Source organism: Macrotis lagotis, chromosome 5 (assembly GCF_037893015.1).
Source record: "Macrotis lagotis isolate mMagLag1 chromosome 5, bilby.v1.9.chrom.fasta, whole genome shotgun sequence".
In the NCBI taxonomy this organism is placed as follows: domain Eukaryota; kingdom Metazoa; phylum Chordata; class Mammalia; order Peramelemorphia; family Peramelidae; genus Macrotis; species Macrotis lagotis.
Genome location: NC_133662.1, coordinates 35010982 through 35031221, shown reverse-complemented (window position 1 = coordinate 35031221; position 20240 = coordinate 35010982). Strand labels below are relative to the sequence as shown.

At 38.2% G+C, this 20240-nt stretch overlaps 2 protein-coding genes across 3 annotated transcripts in view; one reads left to right on the top strand and one right to left on the bottom strand.

Moving 5' to 3' along the window:
* TRAM2 (translocation associated membrane protein 2) overlaps positions 1–4542 on the top strand; it is a 104219-nt gene extending 99677 nt beyond the window's left edge. The window contains exon 11 of the mRNA XM_074237189.1: positions 4–4542. Coding sequence (XP_074093290.1) covers positions 4–77 — 74 coding nt within the window. The 3' untranslated portion in view covers positions 78–4542. The remainder of the gene's footprint in view (positions 1–3) is intronic.
* A 3196-nt stretch (positions 4543–7738) lies between these two features.
* The window catches only part of EFHC1 (EF-hand domain containing 1), a 93840-nt gene continuing 81338 nt past the window's right edge, over positions 7739–20240 (bottom strand). The window contains exon 11 of one of the 2 annotated variants that reach the window (XM_074237185.1): positions 7739–7919. In XM_074237185.1, the coding sequence (XP_074093286.1) occupies positions 7848–7919 (72 nt within the window). In that variant the 3' untranslated portion in view covers positions 7739–7847. The remainder of the gene's footprint in view (positions 7920–20240) is intronic. The other variant, XM_074237186.1, reaches the window with a different exon arrangement.

Here is a 20240-nt window from a genome sequence, read left to right as displayed (position 1 = left end):
CAGGTTACCATGAAAATGGAGTACTGAAAGCAGAGAATGGAATGTCCCCACGCACTAAGAAGCAGAAGGCTCCGTAAAGCCAGAAGGTGGAGAACAGGAATCCTTCCTAGTGGGGTGGCAGTATAGAGGCCACAGGCCTAGGACTAAGTTACTGCCCCAATTTTTCTGCTTGCTACACTCCCATCTCGAACAGCTGAATTATGTTTTTTGGAAAGTCAGTGTCTTTCTCTCCTTTCTCTTTCTCCCTCCCTTTCTCTCTCTCTTTCTCTCCCTCCTCTCTTTTCTGTCTTTCTATCTTTGTGTCCCTCTTCCCCCTTTTTTTATAAACCATTTTCAATAAAACCAAAAATCTTCTTTCTTTATGTTCTTGAGCCAACTCACTTCCTCATATCCTTTGTTTGCTGGGGAACCTAGAATCCTTGATCTTTATAGTTGTCTTTTCTCTCTTTGCTCTCTGATTTTGTTCACAAATGTTTTTCTTACATTATTGTGCAATTATTTGATGTTTGATTTTTGTGATTAAGGAGGCCCACTTTTTCACCAATGCTGTTCAATTTCAGCTTCTTATGGGCCATTAGGTATTTCCAAGGAGTATCCACTTAGGATTGTTCCCTGTTATCAGATATCCATGTCCTTGGACTATTGTACCCTGTGGTCAACACATACATAGCATGGACCATAAGAGGAAAAATGACTGGGTCCTAAAATTGACCCTTCTTTGGCTAGTCATTTAATAGCTCTGTTTAGCTGCCCAGATGTTTTATTTTCAGTTTCCAAAGGACCATCCCAACCCACAGAGGTACCACAATGGATTCAAATGTCACAAGCAGAATTTGGCTTTGGGACATTGTAATTCAGCCATGAAATGTAGTCTTCACTTTTGGATCTTGGGACTGAAGGAACACTTGCCTGCTCTTATTCCATTAGGGAGGTGCTGTTGGAGGACCAGGTTCCTTTCCTCCTCAAACCCTAAGGCAAAAGCAAAGGCAGAGTCAGCTGAAGCAGGGAATCCCTTCCAAAAGGTGACAGGGATGTGATACTGATGAACCCTGTTCTGCTACATCCCAACCTGCAGTTGCTTTACTGCCAGATTGATAAGCATCCCAAATAAAACAACAAACAAAGCTTGGTGAAGAGAACCAAGGACACAGTCTTTGGCCCAGAACATTCTTAGGCCATTCTTTGGAACAGGACTTGGCCTCCTTTCTTCAAAACCTCTTCGATTTCCTCATTTCTTTAGATGGTCTTAGTCAATCCTGGACCTTTGCACCCTTCCTCCCCTGATTCCTGTTCCCCCTTCTCCTTATCCTGTTTGTTTAGCATTGAGAGGCAGGAGTCCCCGACTCTCTGGCCTTACTGGTGGCTCTTTTTGTGCTGTACCTTATTCTCATCATCATCATGGATGGTTGGTGATTATTGCGTACACCCCATGATACAATAGAGGCTAAATCCATCTTTTTGTTACTTCCGCTTGCAAGAGAAAGCCTTGAAGGCTCTGATGTCTTGTGAAGTTCTGTGGGAGAAGAAAGGGAGTTAGATTGTAAAGAATCTTAAGAAAGCTGAAATCTCTACAGAGGTGAAAGGGAGTAGCTCTGGGTGTCCAGAATGAATATAATCTCTTACTTTGCTGTAGGAAATTGCTTTCATCTAGTGTTAAAGACTAGATTAAGTTGTGTTATAAGAGGCTGGGCTAAGATATCTCCACTTTCAGCTTCTTGAGCAACATTGGCCTTTTGTCCTCAAATTACCCTCAAAAAAGGGGAAAATAAGTTGGATCATAGAAAGATGGATTTACATTTGGTAGTCAGCAGGGATTAGTTGGAAAGGGTCTCATCATTCCGACCCTCTCTTCTACTAGGACCAGGTTATGAACAGAGAAGAGAACAGGTCCCAAGCCTCTTGATTTCCTTTGAGAATTGGCAGGGCGTTATTGAACGAGAAGAGATGGCTCCTACTGTCCCTGATTCCTCTTCCCTGGGAATTTTCTCAATACCACAGAGATGACAGAGTGGTTTTGGTGTCAGTTGGGCAGGTCTTTGTATGTTTGAGAGCCTTCTGATTTTTTCCAGTTATCTAAAGGGTCATCTGTAGGCAATGAGTTCCTGCCTTCTCCAGCCCTTTGTCATCCAGTCATCTACGAACAGAGGCTGTGGCTTCCAATGTACAGACTTTTCTTTAAGAGCAGTGAGCTGTTATAAAATTATTAATCCAGTTCTTAAGATTCCTCCTAACTCTTCTATCTTTCTTCATACCTGATATCTCTGGTACTCACATAGTCCTGTCACTGACAGAACTATCCTCACTCCCTGCCAAAAGTTGTCACCTGAGGTGAACTCTAGTCATCCCGCTCACAGAGATTTGCCCATGTTTTGTTTTCAGATCCTTTTAGTTTCACAGGGAAAGGGGACAGGTTCTTAGGGAGTTCCAATAGGTTTCCAGTTGTATTTAACAGCCAAGAGTAGGTAAGAAACTGGTTCTTTTCATGGCATAAGTCCATCAGGAGAAGCTAGTAATAAGACTGTTTTCTGATAGTATTGAATTTGGGAGGTTTGGTTTAGTGGAGGCCCATTGTGTTTGCAACTAGCTATGCTTGTTCACCTCCATTGAACTATCTGGCAAATTCATTTCATTTCAAGGTCTTGTTATAAAGACTGGATTGAGTTGTGTTGAAAGGGGCTGGGTTAAGATAGCTCTAATGGGCAGGTCAGCTATTCTTTCCTAATTCTTGGGAAAAGAAGTGATGACCCATGAACTCACTCAAGCAAAATGCTAAATCACATAAAGTCCCTGCTTTTATCCTCACCATTCAGTCTGAGGTCTGGCTTCCCCTATGGGAATGGGAATGAGTCTAATCTACCTCAACCACTATCTTTCTCTCAGTGGAATCTCTTGGCTTTTGAGGCAGCAGTATAATTGAAGTTAAAGAAACAAGGGCATGTTTGGGGGTTTCTATGGGCTAGGTGCCTGTCCCCTTCCTTGGAGCTGGGGATGATGATTATGGTTTGAGGATATTTCATATGTAGCCCAACATTTGGGCTCCAGGACAAGCATCTTGTACATTTAGTCTTGTGTACCTGACTCTGTAGATGTTTGGATGGGTGAAGGTCTCTCTAGCCTCAAATGAATCATTCTAGGGAGAAATGATAGGGCCCAGGTTGAAAGAGGAACTGGTTTCTCAATCTGGAAGTCCATTCAGATCTGTTTACAGTATATCTGTTCTGACTTAGCACCTGGATCCAAGTGGTTCTTGAAAACCTTATGCACTACTTGTCACAGTGTCTGCCATTTCAGGCTTTGAAGATCCCGTGGTACCCTTCGTACTCTGGCACTCCATCTTTGAAATCCCCATAGGATGTAGTAAAGCTCCAAAGATTGGTTTGAATTCAAGTTGTATGTTTCCAAAGCTTTCCTGGTAACTCCTTCACAATTTAAGGACTCCAGGCAATGGGAACACATTGTTTAGATTTTAGAGCTTGAATCTACTGGCAAGATGGTCTGGATTTCTTCCAGATGCTTCAGTATCCACCTTCTGCTTTCAAGGTTTTGTTTGAGAAGAGGCCTTTTGGTAGGCTTGAATCCAGTTGTTTGTTTCTGATTCCTTTCCTCCTAGAATCTTAGTGTTAAAATCGGAACAGTCCTGACTTTTGACACTGCAAGGAATGTCTCTTGCTCTTGGTACCAGAAGAGTACTGAAGTGAATGAGAGCAGGGAGGATGGCTCTCAGTAGGCTTCCTTCCTTCATCCTACAAGCCTGATCCATGTCCCTTTATCCCTTGCCTGAACAGCATCCTTTTTTCTGAGACCATAAGACTTATGGGGTTTTGGTCATTTTAGCCTTTTGTTTTAACCTCACTGGTGGGGCTAGGTGACTGATACACAGACAGGAAAGAAAGAAAAAAAGACTTCATCCCATCTTGCTGTAGTTGGGCAGCAGGCCAAGGCTTCCTCCTAAAGGCTAAGAGCCTCTCCTTGCCTTTAAGCCTCTCCTAGCTGACTATTCTTACTAGGTGGTCCTTGGGTTCAAAAAAGAGCCATGAGACCTTGCATAAATGTTGGCTCCCCTGTGCTTTGTATCTCCTTGTAGCAGTTTTGTAATTCTTAGGAGTAGATGCTTTATCCTTTCTGTATAACAAGTGCCTTACTTTGCCAACGTTTTCTTTTGGACCCTGTCATATGTTCTGTACAGAGCTCTCCATTTCTTCTTGCTAACATGACCATGGGGTCTGTGTGCCTCCCAATGGTCACTGTCCCCAGGAATGGCCACATATAAAAGGGACGCAGCATGTGACAGTCCGGCTTCCTTGGTCACTGTGCCTTTATCTACTTTATGTCCATCATTACCCTAGTATATTTTGGCCTTATTTCTTGGCTTTTGCCTCCATTGATTTTTAGGGTTCTTCCCACCAAGCTGCAGAAATGCTGTGGCTTCTCTAGGTATAGGTTTAGACTGAGGTGGCAGGCCTGCTAGTAGCAAGCAGTGCTCAGATAATTCATAGTCATCTCCCCATCCCCTCCTTACCCACCCACACCATGAACCCACCCTTCTCTTTCCTTCTCTGCTCAGACAATGACTCTTGTTGTAACCCCCATCTCTTCCTCATTTGTTTCTTCATTCAACCCAAAGTCCATAATCTGGAGTTTACTCTTCCTTCCAAACACAAGTGTTAATTCATAGATGTAGAAGCCTGTTTTACAGAAAGCCAGGTCAGCGTGGTCCTTTGTCATAGAAATATTGTATTTAGTTCTTAATTCAGTGTTATCCATGTGTTGCCAGCAGTTTCCCCTCCCCCCCTACTTCTTCCGGGTTGTGCAATAACTCTCCCAGAACACATTAGTTTCCATAGTTCCTTCTGTCCATTATGAAGCCCTGGAAGTTGGGAAGAGATGGGACACATAGGAGGAACCATCATCCTTCAGTGGAGAAATTCCAGCCATTTTCTCCTTAGCTGCAATTCTCCTTGTCCTAGATAGGTTTTTGTGGCTCTATGATAGAACATGTAGCATAATGTAGAAATACATATTTTTAGAAAAAAAAACTTGTTGAAAAAAGAATCCTCATGATGGGGCATTAATGTGTTCAATTTTTGAATATGGCATCCAGGAGTAAGATTTTGGCATAGTGCTATCCTGGCCTCCATCTTTACCAAAAGGCATTCCAGGGTTTTAGATCGGATGGGAGGGCATGCTTCCTGTTCATAAGGAGAAGTGGTTTTCAGTACAACCGAGGCACAGGTTGTCTTGCTCTCTCCTCTGACAATGTGCCTGCAAGCTCAGCCCTTTCCTTGTGTACAGATATAATGGGGTCAAATTGTAAACATCATCTCCCAGTCCCCATTTTAATAAACAACTGAAAGATGCACTGAAGTTGCTGGGCCCCTAGTAGACCATAATGCAAAGGTGGATACATTGCCTTTTTTAAAAACCCATTTTAGCTTGTTTATTTTATGGACCAAATTTCAACAAGGAACTCAAGGAAAATTGTACCTGCCATATTTATGCATCTGTGTAAAAGGGTTGTTTTATCTGTTTTTACTTTTGATGCAACTTTTTCCAAATTCCTTTTCCATTGTTCCCTCACCCAGTTTAAAAAGTTACAGTTTTGTATGGATTTTTTTTTGTTGAAAATGTGCATTTTGAAACAAATGAGCAACAAAAATATTTTCTGAAATAACTGAATAAAAGGCATAGAATTATCAATCCTTAATATCTGGTATTCTTTGAGTTATACTTTGAAAACTGCTTTCTAATAATTGAATGTTTTTTTGTTGGAGAAACAGGATTTATTGTTTAGGATTTATTCTTAGTTTTTCTATTTTCTTTACTGAGTTTCCACAGCTTTAACATATTCAAGATGACTTGACCACATAAACCATAGCAACCAGAGATACCAAATTTGGCATAGATTCATGTAGTTCTTGTCTCAGGTGCAGAAAACTATACCCTATCTTTATTTGGGACTTGAATTGGAAGTTGCAAGAAAGGGAAGAAATTTTCTTGACAATAGATTGTGAGAGAATACTACAGAGCCCCATGCTCTGAAATTCTTAGCCAATGATGGTTATTTCGAGTGTTTGGATATGAGAATGGAGTAGATGATGCTTGATCCATATGAATATCAGTACCACAAGAGACCAGAACTGGTTGCTGAATAGACTTATCTAGATGTTAGTATGGCAACCCTAGGGGAACCAGTGATTCCTAGTTCTATGTGCTTTCTCCATTTTGACTTGATTGGGAATGAGGACCATTAGATACGCTAATAGCACCCAGCATACAAAGATGCAGATGTGTTCATAGGAGGCTTTAATATGTAATCCAATATTCAGTATGGATTCTGCTAGATTTTTTCAGCTAGTGGGGGAGGGGAAGTTCATTGGCTTGAGAGATGTTTTGGGCTCAGTAATCCTTAATCCTTCCTTCCAATTTATCTATTCCAAAGGTTCAGAGCCTTGTGGGTGGAATGTAGGATGGTTACCAGTTTTCAGCACTTCTTAGTAGTACTAGCTTGCCTTAAAAATCCAGGTCCTGGGCAGTGACCAGTTAACATACAGTCCTCAGTGGGGGGAGGGGCAAATTGATATCTACACCATATGCAGAAGCCACATCTAAACCACCACACACAACTATAGAAGTTTGGAGATTTTGTAAGCTGGTAGATTTAATTAAAAGTATTATTTTCCTTACTAGACTGCCTTTGGCTAATGGGTAGGACCTTCACTGATTTCTTGCCCTTTCTACCATCCCCAATAGTACAGTCTGATATGAAGTAATACTCAACACTTAGCTGTTATATGTTAGGCCTCAGTCCAGATTCCAGGCAAATGTTTCCCAAGAATCATGGTTTATACAGGGTAATTAGTAACACTTTGCTATTTAGGATTTCAGTAGGAAAAATTATTTGATCTGTCTTCCAAGGTTATTACCACTTGGCTGCATCATATAAACCAAACAGATGTGTGTGGGAGTACAGTCCCTAGAAAACTACCTTTGATGGAATGTGAAATTTTACCCCTGTCCAGCTTTTTATTTAATGCATCTGATGGAACAAGTCAGTCCCAACTTTTCAATTCCTGGTAAATTTCCCCAAGGGGGGTTTGAGTATTTGAATAGTTCTCACCATGTTCAAAACTGACATCTTTCCCTGAGGCATTTCAAGTCATTTCAGAGTACCTGTCATCAAAGACCAGGTCATTACCCAAGGCTATAGAAAGGGAAGAAAAGTGTGGGTTTCAGTAGAGGATGAAGAGTGGCTAGAATGTGAAATTCCAAGTAATGCCAACACTTCAGTAATGACCTATCTAAGAAACCAGAGAAACCCAAGAGAGAAATCAAATTTCTTTTGGTGTGCACTTGTGAATTTCCCCACCCCTAAATAGAGGCTGGGACTGGCAGGAGCAGAACTAGATACTAAATTTGGCAAAAAGTGCAAGTTAATCTATTACTCAAGAACTTGTATTGAGCAGTTCAAATTCAAATAGTTACAAATAATTGGTACCAGATTACTCTTTGATTTCTTGTCCAAGCTAGCCTAAAATCTGTTTCCTTGAAAGACTCTAAGAGTAGAGTGAGGTAATAACAAATCAAATCTTTTGTATTTTCCAAAAACCCAAAATATGCTTCCCTTAGCATACCTCGGCTTGTGATCACCATTCAGTTCAAAAGGTATAATAAGCAAATCTAAGATCCTCTGTTAAGATCTATTTCAATTTCAGCCCCACTGATAGATTTAAGAAAAAACAAAAGTCACTTCAGAAGTTCAGCATATATATTTCTAAGGGTATGTATATATTTAAATTTAAAATTTCATCTACAGAAAATTTCATCTAGTCTTCTCTATACAGGTCAGGTCACTCTGTGAAAGCTCTGATGAAGTTGTAGTAGTTGATTTTGCCTTCTCCAGTGGCACACATTCTGATTAACTGCAAAAGAGCAAACGGGAAAGATGAGGAAGGGAAAGGTATATTCTGATCAGCTGTGTAGAGGTAGTCAAGAGTTATCTCATATGTATAGCACTTTCAGTTTTCAAAGTATCACAAGCATTCAATAAAACATTATATAGATTCTCAATAAAAAAGATTAAGACTGCTCAATTCTGATAGCAGACCTGTGATATTCAGTAGGGCATATGACTACACTCATTGACATTAGTGGAAATTGGGTTAGTAGGAGTTTTGGGCAAAGCTTCATGGTTGTGGGATGATAGTTACGTCTCCTTCAAACTAATTCTTGACTTAAATCCCTTTTAGTCATTTAAGCTTAAAATTATAATAATTAAATTAAACCTTGGAGGAAACTTTTCCTAAAGTAAAACTAATTTATTTCTCACAACTTTGAGTCTAATATCAGACTTGGTTCCATCTTCTATCATTTGTTGTGATGGTGACTAACTATAAGACCAGGCTAGGTGTGAGTACAGTCCTTTGTTAGGTGTGTATTTCTATGGTTTCTTGTTATAAAGGCGTAGGGAGTGACTTACCACAAGTGTTTATCATTATCCTCTATAAAAGAAAAAAAGGCTAATTGTTTTGGCTTTCTCAAATTTAAGTTTTTGAGCAACATCAAGTATTTGTTAAATGACTTGCTCAATTCGTCCAGGCCCAAGTTTAAAACCCAGTAGTTCCTGGCTATCCATTACACTACTATACTCCAATCTAAGTTCATCACGATCATTAATATTATTTTAGCAAAGATAAGATTAGAAATTTGTAATTTCTGGAATGGCATAAGCAACTTTATCCTCAAAGATATATTTGACAAAAGCTTTTGGGAAAATCAGACCGCAGTATGTAAGAAATTAGATTTCAGATCATTCCCTCAAATGTCATGTGAGATAAGCAACAAATTAGGGAAATATGGAAAAAAATTCCTATCAGATGTGTGGATAGGGAAAGTTCATGACCACACAAGGCAGTGAGAGGGTCACAAAAGATAAAATAAGTAATTTTGATAACACAAAATGGAAGTTTTCTTGCACAATCAAGTGAAGCCAAAATTAAGGAGAAATATTAACTGGGGGGGAGGGGATTTTACAGCAGATTTCTCTGCTAAAGGTCTCATTTCCAAAATAAGTAACGTTCAAATTTTTGAAAAGAATAAGGGCTATTCTCCAATTGATAAATGGTCTTCAAACTTACTGGAGTGGTTTAGGAGGCAAACAAGATTAAGTGACTTGCCCAGGGTCAGTCTGAGGACAGATTTGAACTCAGGATGATGAGTCTTCCTGATTCCAGGCCTAATGCCCTATCTACTCGGTACACTCTATGTCATCTAGCTAAGGATGTCTGCAAAATGTTTTTGTATATAGGTTACAGTTAATGATAGTTACTGTTGTAGAAATCAAAATGTATTAATATTATTTTGAAAAATATTTTTTATTTCAAAGATCTTCTGAGAGAGTCTCATAGGCCCTTAGAGGTGCATGAACCACATTTTGAGAAACAGTGGTCCAAGTTTTTAAGGGAAGATATCCAAGCTATCAACAATAATGAAAACCTATTCTAAATCACTGATTAGAAAAATGTTATGTTAAAGCAATTCCAAGATTTTCACACCTCTACAAGTGGCAAAGATGACATTCTCCCCTTGTTGAGTCCCTTTCTGGACTCCCTTAACCTTCCCCAGGTGAACGTTGAAGGGGCGGGAGACAAGGAAGACAAGTTCTCCCATTGTACATCAAGGTCTCCTAAGATCTCCATTTACTGAACCAAATGTAAGTGCTTAAATATCCTCCCCAGTCCCTGGTCCACTCCCACTCCTGTGGCACTTAGTAAAACAAGGCTCTGCTCAAGGACACAGGTAATGAAAGTTTTACAGTACTCCTACACACAACAGACCTTAACATCCCCCCCCCAAAAAAACCCAAAAGGAAAATGTTAGAGGGGAAATCAGAAAATGGGCACGCTGATACAATTGAACCTGTGAATGAATACAGCCACTTTAGAAAGCAACTGGGAATTGCTATTAGACTCAACACTCCCCCTACTAGGCCTATACCCAAGAGCAATCAGAAAGCAAAGGAAAAGTCCTGTACATAAATATATCTACACGTGTGTGTATGCATGTAGGTGTGTATACACTTGTAGTGGCAAAAAAAAAATATAGAAATCAAAGGGATTCCTTTCAATCAAGCAATGGCCATAAGTAAATTGTAATTTATATGACAGATGTACTATTTTGCTCTAAGAAGTGAGAAAAACAGGTGATTTCAGAGAGATATGGAAAGCTCTATAAAAATTGATGCAGGGGCCTTGCAAAAAACCAAAAAATAAAAAAAAGTTGATGCAGAATGAAGTGAGAAGAACCAAAAGAAAAATTTATACTGTAACCATATGGTAAAGATAAAATGACTCAGAAGGCCTCAAAAACTATGGTATTATGACTCCATAATGTGAAATGATAGGTTTAAGATTCCACCTTTATCTAGCAGCCTCCCTTCCCTTCCTTCTCTCCATTGCAGTAATGTGATAAAAGTTGTGCATATACAATTGTGTTTAACATATTTCCAGGGAGCAGCTTAGGTGACATAGAGCACTGGCCCTGAAGTCTGGAGGACCTGAGTTCAAACACAACCTCAGACACTTAATTACTTAGCAGTATGACCTTGGGCAAATCACTTAACCCCATTGCCTTAAATAAATAAAATTTAAAAAAAACATTGTGAAAGAGGAATCAGAAGGGTGGGGGGAATCCATGAGTAAAAAAGAAAAAAAAAGAAATTTTAAAAAGTGAACATAAAATGTTTTGTTCTACATTCAGATTCCATAGTTTTCTCAGAATGTGGATGGCTTTTTCCATAACAGGTCTCTCAGGATTGTCCTAGATCTCTGAACTACTGAGAGGAGCAGCATCCATCATAGTTAATCATCTCACAATGTTGTTATTAATGTGAACAGTGTTCTCTTGGTTCTGCTCACTTCATATAGCATCAGTTCATTCAAGTCTTCTCATACTTCTCTAAAGTCTGGCCACTCATGATTTCTTTCAGAACATCAGTACTCCAGAATATTCCTATACCATAACTTGTTCAACCTTTCCCCTGATAGTTGAGTGAAAAGTCTGTAAAAGTTATACAACAATCCTGGTTAACATATTTCCAATTTAGTCATGTTGTGAAAAGGGAATTAGAAATAAGGGGAAAAGGAAAAAAAAATCCTTGAGAAAGGAAGAAAAACAAAAAATTTTTTAAAAGTAAATATAACATGCATTCAAATTCTATGGGGTTTTTTCCCCTTTGGATTGAGATAGTATTGTCCATAGCAGGTCTCTCAGGGTTGTCCCTGATCTCTGAACTGTTGAGAGGAGCTGCATCCATCATAGTTGATCATCTCACATATATTTTTGTATACAGCCAATGAGGGGATATATGCATAACTCTTAAAAGGAATTTTACTGTCGGTTTTTTTTCAATGAGGTAGGGGTAGAAGGGGAGAGAAAATAGATAATAGATATTTTAATTAAAAATTAGGTTGGGGAAATGCTACAAATATGGAATGTAACATGTACTTTCAGATGAGGTCACTATTTTGTTAGTTTTGCTTAATTATTTTACTTTATTATAAATATCTCTCACAAACTGAAGATAATGTATATATGTTTAACTTTGTAAAAATAGGAAAAATAAAACCCATCGATATCACTTTTAGCTTTTATATTTAAGAAACAACAATAACTATATTAGCATGTTATCAGTTTAGAACCTAAGTAGCCAGGTCTTTGAATCATACATAGCACTAGAACCTCAGGGCAGAGCCAAGGTGACTGAGAGAAGCCAAGAAATTGCCTAAGCTCTCCCCAATTTCCCTCAGTAGAAATGTTAAGTCAAGCTTCTAAATGGATTCTGGAGCAACAGAACCCACCCAAAGATGGAATAGAGCAATTTTCCCAGCTTAAGATTCCTGGAAAGACTTCAGAAAAGGTCTTTCTCACTCCGGTGCAGGCAGGATGTCAAGAGGCTCTTGGATGCTTCATAGATAAGCAGGCCAGGGGCATGGCAGGCCATCTACTCCAGTCCCAGAACAGAAGGCAAATTGTGAGCTCTGGAACTCCTGTGACCAGGCCAGGTAACCAGCACAGTAGAGAAGCCATTGGCACCTGAGGCCCCTCACTGCAAGTGAGCAGACCCCGAGTCCCCAGCACAAGAAGCTTGGGCCAGTGTACCCCTCTGCCCCAGGAACAGAGCTCAACTTAAAAACCAGGAAATCAACTTAAAAACCAGGAAATAGGCTCAACATGAGTAATTGATAGAAAAAGATCTTGACCCTAGAAGGCTACTTTGGCAACAAGGAAGATCATTGCACTAACTCAGAAGTGGATGGTGGAAAATGGTCTACATATGAAGCCTGTGAGGGAAATATGAATTTGTCTCAAGCCCAAAAAGCTTACTTGGAAGAGTGAAAAAGATTTTAAAAATCAAGTTAGAAAGGGCAAAGAAAAAATCACGAAAAGAAATGCAAGAGAGAGCCAACAGGTGGCAACACTATCCTAAAAAACAAGATTGGCCAAATGGGGGGAAAAAATTTACTGAAGAAAACAACTCACTTAAATGTAGAACTGGTCAAATGGAAAAAAAAAAGATACAAAAGCTAAATGAAGAAAATGATTCCTTAAAAATTAGTATTGGGTAAGTGAGAACTAATGACTCTAAGACACTAAGAATCACTCAAACAAAACCAAAAGAATGAAGGAAATAGAAAAAAAATCTAAGATACCTCAATGGAAAAACAACTAATCTGGAAAATAGGTCCAAGAGAAATAGTTTAAGAATTATTGGACTCCTGAAATCCATGATCAAAAAAAGAGCCTGGACAACAAATTTCAAGAAATTATCAAGGAAAACTGCCCTGATATTCTTGAACCAGAGGGTAAAATAGTCATTGAAAGAATTCATCAATCATTTCTTAAAAGAGATCCCAAAATGAAAACTCCAAGGAATATTGTAGTCAAATTCCAAAATTATCGGTTCAAGGATAAAGTCCTGCAAGTATCCAGAGAGAAAGCCTGTGGCAAGGAGCCACAATTAGGATTACACAGGACTCAGTAGCTTCAAGATTAAAAAATCAGAGGGCCTGGAATCTGATTCTAGAGTATAAAGGAGCTTAGATTACATTCAAGAATCAATTACCTAGCAAAACTGAGCTGAGTAGTTGACTGAAAGGAAAAGATGGATATTCAGCAAAATAAAGGGCATTCAACCTTTCCTGATGAAAAGAACAGTTGAACAGAAAATTTGATCTTCAAATACAAAACCCAAGAGATGCATAAAAAGGTAAACAAGAAATTAATCTTAGTGTATAACATTGTTTTAATTTCTTGTTTACATCCCTACATGGGAAGATAGTACTTGTAGATCTTGAGAACTCTATCTCTATTAAAAGATATGTTGACTCTGATGTGATTATAAAAAATATTGTACTGAGAAAAGGAAAGGGGGAGGTGGAATAGGTAATTTATATCACCCAAAATAATGCAAAGGGTCTATTACAATAAAGGGAAAGAAGGTTGGGGGTGCTTGAATCTTATTATTGACTTTTTCAAAGAAAGAATAGCATAAACACTCAGTTGGGTTTGTCTTGCCATACAGGGAATTAGGGAGGGGAAAGGGGAAAGAAAAAAGATGGGACTGATAAAAGGAAGGGCGGATAAAAAGGAGGTGATGGTCAGAAGCAAAATACTGATGAAGAGGAATAGAGGGAAAGGAGAGAGAAAAGTACAATTGGGAGCTAATAGGATGGAGGGAAAACAGAGTTAGTAATCATAACTGAAAGTGAATAGGATGAACTCTCCCATTAAATGTAAGTGGATAGCAGCCTGGATTAAAAACTAGAATCCTACAATATGCTGTTTACAAAAAAACACATTTAAAGCAGAGAATGTAAGGGTCAACAGCTAAAGCAGGATATAGCTGAAATTTTTAAAAAAGGAGGAACAGGAATTCTGATCTCAGAACAAAAGCTATTTTTATAGATCTAATTAAAATGGAGAAAGAAGTGGTTTAGCATCCAGATTCTTAGAGAAGTTAAGTGAGTTACAGGAAGTTCTAGACTACAAAATAAACAAGGAAGAAGTTAAGGAGATGAATAGACTTTTAGAAAAGTTAGATGTGACAGACCTCTAGAGAAAAGTGAATGGGGATAAAAAAGGGAATTACCTTTTTCTCAGTGGTATATGCCACCTACACAAAAACTGACCATGTATTAGGGCATAAAAACCCCCAATTGAATGTACAGAAAGGCAGAAATATTAAATGTATCCTTTTCAGATCATGATGCAATAAAAATTATGTGTAATAAAGGACCATAGAAACTAAATAACTTAATCCTAAAGAACAACAAATCACAGAAACAATAAACAATGAGCCGACATCCTAAAACTTATGAGATGCGATCAAAGCAATTCTTAGGGAAATTTTTTTTATCTCTAAATGCTTAAATGAGGAGATCAATGAATTGGGCATGCAACTAAAAAAAAGCTAGAAAAAAATTAAAACCCCCAATTAAATACAAAATCACAAATTCTGAAAATCAAAGGAGTAATTAATAAAATGGAAAATAGAAAACAATTGAATTAATCAATAAAACTAAGAGTTTTATCAGAAAAAAAAATAGCTAAACCTTTGGTTAATTTGATTTAAAAAAAAAGAAAACAAAACTATAGTATCAAAAATGAAAAGGGAGAATTCATTACCAATGAAGAGGAAATTAAATAATTCAGAGATTTTTTTTACCCAACCCTATCTAATAAATCTGACAATCTAATTGAAATAGATTATTTACAAAAATAGAAATTGCTCAGGTTAACAAGAGTAAATAAAATATTTAAGTAATTCCATTTTAGGAAAAGAAATTGAAACAAGACATCAATGAACTCCCTAAGAAAAAATTCTTCACAGATGGATTTACAAGTGAATGCTACTAAACTTTTTTTTAGGTTCTACTAAACATTTTTAAAGGATAATTAGTCTCAATTCCATATAAACTATTTGGAAAATTAGGTGAAGAAGGAGTCCTGCCAAATTCCTTTTATGACACAAATACGGTGCTTTTACCTAAACCAGAAAGAGCCAAAACTGAGAAGGAAAATTATAGACAAATTTCCTTAATTAATATTGATGGGAAAATTTTAAATAAAATATTAGCAAAGAGATTACAATAATTTATACAAAGAATGCAGTGCTGGTTCAATATTAGGCAAACAATCAGCATAATTGACCATATTGATAACAAAACTAATAGAAATCATATGATTATCTCAATAAATATTTTTTAAAAAGCTTTGACAAAATATGATACCCACTCCTATTAAAAACACTAAGGAATAAAAGGATTTTTGTCCCTTAAAATGGTAAGTATCCATCTAAAACCATCAGTAAACGTTTATGTAACGGGGTTAAGCTAGAAGCATTCCCAATAAAGATCAGAGGTGAAACAAGGATGCTCATTATCACCTCTATTATTTAATACTGTATTAGAAATGTTAGTTTTAGCAAAGAAAAAAAATTGAAGGAAGTAGAATATGCAATGAGGAAACAAAACTCACTCCTTGCAGATGGTATACTTAGAGAATCCTAGAAAAACAACTAAAAACCCACTTGAAACAGTAAAGAACTTTAGCAAAGTTACAGTATACAGAATAAACCCATATAAATCAGCAACATTTCTATTTATTACCCACAAAGGCCAGCAGCAAGACACTGAAAGAGAAATTTCATTTAAAATCACTGTGGACAACATAAAATATTTGAGAGTCTAGACTACCTGCCAAGACTGTAAGGGACTATTTTATGTGGGAGTACTGGCCTGAGGAAGTATACCTTTATCACCTGATGCCCTCAAGCACTGGAGTATTGGTTTACTAGTTGATTGGAGACTACCATGGGAATGGGAGTGCACCAGGGACTGGGGAGGATATTTAAGCACTTGTATTTGGTTTAATAAACAGAGAACTTACCATTTTTGTCTCTCACCTCTTCAATGTTCTCCTGAGAACTTGACTACAGTCGTACTGAGTCAAGTCATAGTTTATGAGTAAGGATAAGTTAGCTGACCAGAACACAACAAATGACGCTCAAGCATGGGGCACGAAGGCAAGCAAAAAGCTGATTTTGGACTATCTATCGGAGTCTGGGATAAGGACTACGCAGAACCATGCATCAAAGGACTGAGACTTTTGGGCTGTCACACAAACAAGGGGAAAAAAAAGCCTCCAGGTGACATCCTGGAGCAAAAGACTTTGGACAGGTAACAAGTTAATTGTTACAATGTGGCACATATTAAGGGTATTTGAAAGGAAGTTGGAATAAGGTGGTGTTCAGGAAATCAAAGGGAAAAGGAAAGTGTATTTACCTCCATGGCCTGAGGCAGAAGAAATAAATAAGTATTAGCAAGAAAAGCCTAGGATTAGTCCTACTGCATCTAAGTGAAGAAACTTCAGCATTATAAAAGGCCACTGAAAGAGCAAAAGAGGAGGCGGCTAGGTGGCAGCAGTGGATAGAGCACCAGCTTTGTAGTCAGAAGTACCTGAGTTCAAATCCAGACTCAGACGCTCAATAATTACCTAGCTGTGTGGCCTTGGGCAAGTCACTTAACCCTGTTTGCCTTGCAAAAACCTACTAAAAAAAAAAAAAAAGAACAAAAGGGAAGGGAGAAAGTTTGGGGGATTTAGGAGCTGATTTTCAGTCATATCCTGTTATTGAGGAGCCCGATCCTTTTAATCCAGGAAACCTTAGGCAAAGACATAAGCCAGTAGATTATAAAAGCAGTCAGAGATTTAAATATTTGAGAGATTTAAAGAAGGCAGTGGGGGAATATGGGTCAAGATCACCTTTTGTCCAGCTACAATTGTGTATACTCTTGCATATTCCATATTAGCACCTAATGATTGGAAGTAGATAGGGCATGTTTGTCACCCAGACAATCTGTCTTTTGGATGATGGAGTTTATAGAACAAAGTAAACAGATGGCTTTGAGGCATGTGCAAAGTCCCAATGCCACCACATATTATGAACAATTAAGTGGCACAGGTCAATTTCTCAACAATTCGGACAATATAAATTATGGGTTAGAAACATATGAAAGAATTGCTACCTGTGTAAAGAATGCTTGAGGATGTATTCCAGTGCAAAATGAAAAGAAAGAACCATTTGCACTTCAAAGAAATGCTGAGGCTTTTGTAGATTTCTTTCTCCAATTGCAGGAGGCAGTAGAAAGAACTTTAGAAGATGTAGCAGGAATAGATGTATTAATAAAATACTTATCATGGGCTAATGCAAATGCTGATTGTCAGAAAGCAATGATTGGCTTAAGAAAGGATACCACCACTGAGGAAATTATTCTAAGATGTGACAAAGTATGGTCTCAGGTGTATCATACAGAATTAATGGCAGAGGCATTTGCTTATATTCACATGGGAAATAAAGAGAAATGGACTTGCTTTGTTTGTGGGAAAGCCTGGACATTTAAAGAAAGATTGTTGGAATGCTCAAGGAGCTAAACCCAGAAAGGTCAGAGTTCATCTTCCTAAAACTCCGTGCCCAAAGTTTAAAAAGGAAGGACAATGGGCATCAGAATGTAGACAAGGAAATTTAAATGGAGAAAGGGGCCCTCTCCCAGGGGCCCCTCATAAACAATCATGGGGTATGACAGTTCAGGACTAGCAGGAGATGGAATGGCAAAACCAGTATGGAGCTTTGGTAGCAAGTCGACCCATACCAAACTATTGATAGTCAAAAGTGCTGGGAAATTTAGGGTACCTCCATATGCTTCCACTGAAGTGCCTATTCACCCTTTATGATTACTGGATAAGAAGTTTGCAATCATTTGGGCTTCACCAAACCCAGAATATACTGACATCATACCTTTAGTAAAGCATGTGAGTGGGGAGATTTTCTCTATTGCAATAGTGAATGCTAATAATGACGATAGCTACATAAATGAGAACCAATGTATAGCTCAGTTACATGTTTTTTCAGGATCTGGTATAAATTGGAAGGATAAGGAGCTGATAAAGGGGCCAAAACTGAGAAACAACAATAAAACTATGTTTACAACTACGATTTCTTCAGAAAAACCTCTTTGTGTAGAAGGAATTGCTTTCCTAGGTTTGACTGACACTGGGGCAGATTGGATTGTGTTCCCCATACAGAACTGGCCACAAGCTTGGTCTAAACAAGCTGCCTATACTAATCTAGCAGGCAGAAATTTTTTGTCAACCCTTGAAATGGAGAAAAGAAGATAAAGCAGGGACTGTCAGTCCATTCATAGTTGAAAGACTCTCTCCAATATTATGAGGGAAAAGATATATTGCATCAATTAGGAGCAAAAATTAGCACAGATTCTTTGATTGAAGCTGCTGTTGAGTTGAGAAGTGAAGTCTCCAAGGTGGTACTGCAGGGGCACAGAGCTTTTTCCTGAGCAGCAGTCCATCTCAAGCACCAGCACCATGAATGGGACGCTGGGGATCTGCTGGCCATTCCTTTTGGCCCCCGCTGCCTGCCTGACTGCACTATGCATGCTAAGCATGACCCAAAGCACTAAACCTACAGCCAACTTCAGACTCCTCATCGGTGCTGCCAACCCTGACATCCACTCTAGTGCCCACAACCAAGCATGCCATGACCCTTGCTCCGGCACCAGAAAGCCATGAAGTACACACTAACTGCACTTCCTGTGTTGAGAGCAAAAATGTCACATGCTATTGGACAGTTTGTAATGGTGCTGGCTACTGTTCAGAAAATGCAACAACTCCAAATTATACTATTGTTAACAACTCAAGTAATTGTTTAGTGGAACCTACTACCAATCCATCTCCAACAGGTGCACTAAACACTATTATGTTTCCCACCCCTTCTATGAGAAAATTTTTTGATGCAACTAGTTTCATTGAAGGAATTGTTCTCATGAAAACCTTTGGGTGGAACTCTTTTTCTCTCTTACTCTTTCAAATGCTCTCTCTCATTCTCTGCCACTCCTACCCTCTGCAGAGGGAGGGGGGAAGGAGAAGGGAAAACTTCCTTTTTAGAACTTCAAAACTCAAATCTATATCTCAGAAGGTATGCATGCTTTGCTGCAAGAAGGGTAACACCCCCCCAACTTGTTTTAGAAGTCAAGGGACCCCCATGCCTTCTTCCTGGTTTGGGGAAGGGAGGGTTGGGCAATGACCACATTTTTCTTAGGCTATTGATTGGGATGCTTCATGGTCAGTTAAGAAAAAAAGGGGAAGAAGACTTTTTCTGGGACTAGGAAATTCAGATTTCATCTTTTGAATGAAGCCTGTGCTTATGGCTAATCTGTAATAGAGTAGCTAACTTTGAATTTTGTGAAGATTGCATTCAATTTTTTTTTGATTGACTATTTCAAGATTTTCATGAATATATATGAGGTTCCTCAAGAAATCCTGGTTGAGGGGGTGACTAGGTGACACAGTGGATAGAGCCACCAGCCCTGGAGTCAGGAGTACCAGAGTTCAAATCTGGCCTCAGACACTTAATAATTACCTAACTGTGTGGCCTTGGGCAAGCCACTTAACCTTGCAAAAACCTTTAAAAAAAGAAAAGAAATTCTGATTGATTCCAAAAGTTCTTTTTCTTTTTTCTTTTTTTTTTTAAGTTTTTGCAAGGCAATGGGGTTAAGTGGCTTGCCCACTAGCCTGGAGAGGTGGAAAAATATTTCTATATTCTGAGATCTGGTACTGGCCAGAGTATCAATCTCAGCTTGGTAAATGTGAAACAAGAGAGTTGTTTCTGTGTTTGTGTTAGTGTCTAAACTCCTGTGTGTGTGTTACAGTTATAGTTACCTGAGTTAAATGTTATTCCTTTTAGTTTAGGTTTTGAATTTGATTGCTTTAAAAGGTCTTTTGTTGGCAAAAGAAAAAATTTGTAATCTTTGTCTCATCTATCATCATACATTTATGGAAGGGAATCTATTTATCAGTTATGTGATATTCTTTTCTAACTGCAAAGAAATTATATTAACAGCATTTGGTTCTCTTATGAATATGTAAGCTATTTGAATACTGTAATGTCAAAACCTTGAATTAACTTGTGATTGTTTTGAAGGGATGGTAAGGGAAATTATAACAAATCATGACCCCCTTTGGGGATAAATCTATGGATTCATGCATATTATAATGACAGAAATATTATTTTGTAAAATTTAATAACTCATGTTAATTGACTTGGATGCTTAGTTGGTTTTACTATTGTTGAATTGACATTTGTTTATACTATTTTTGAACTTTTATTTACA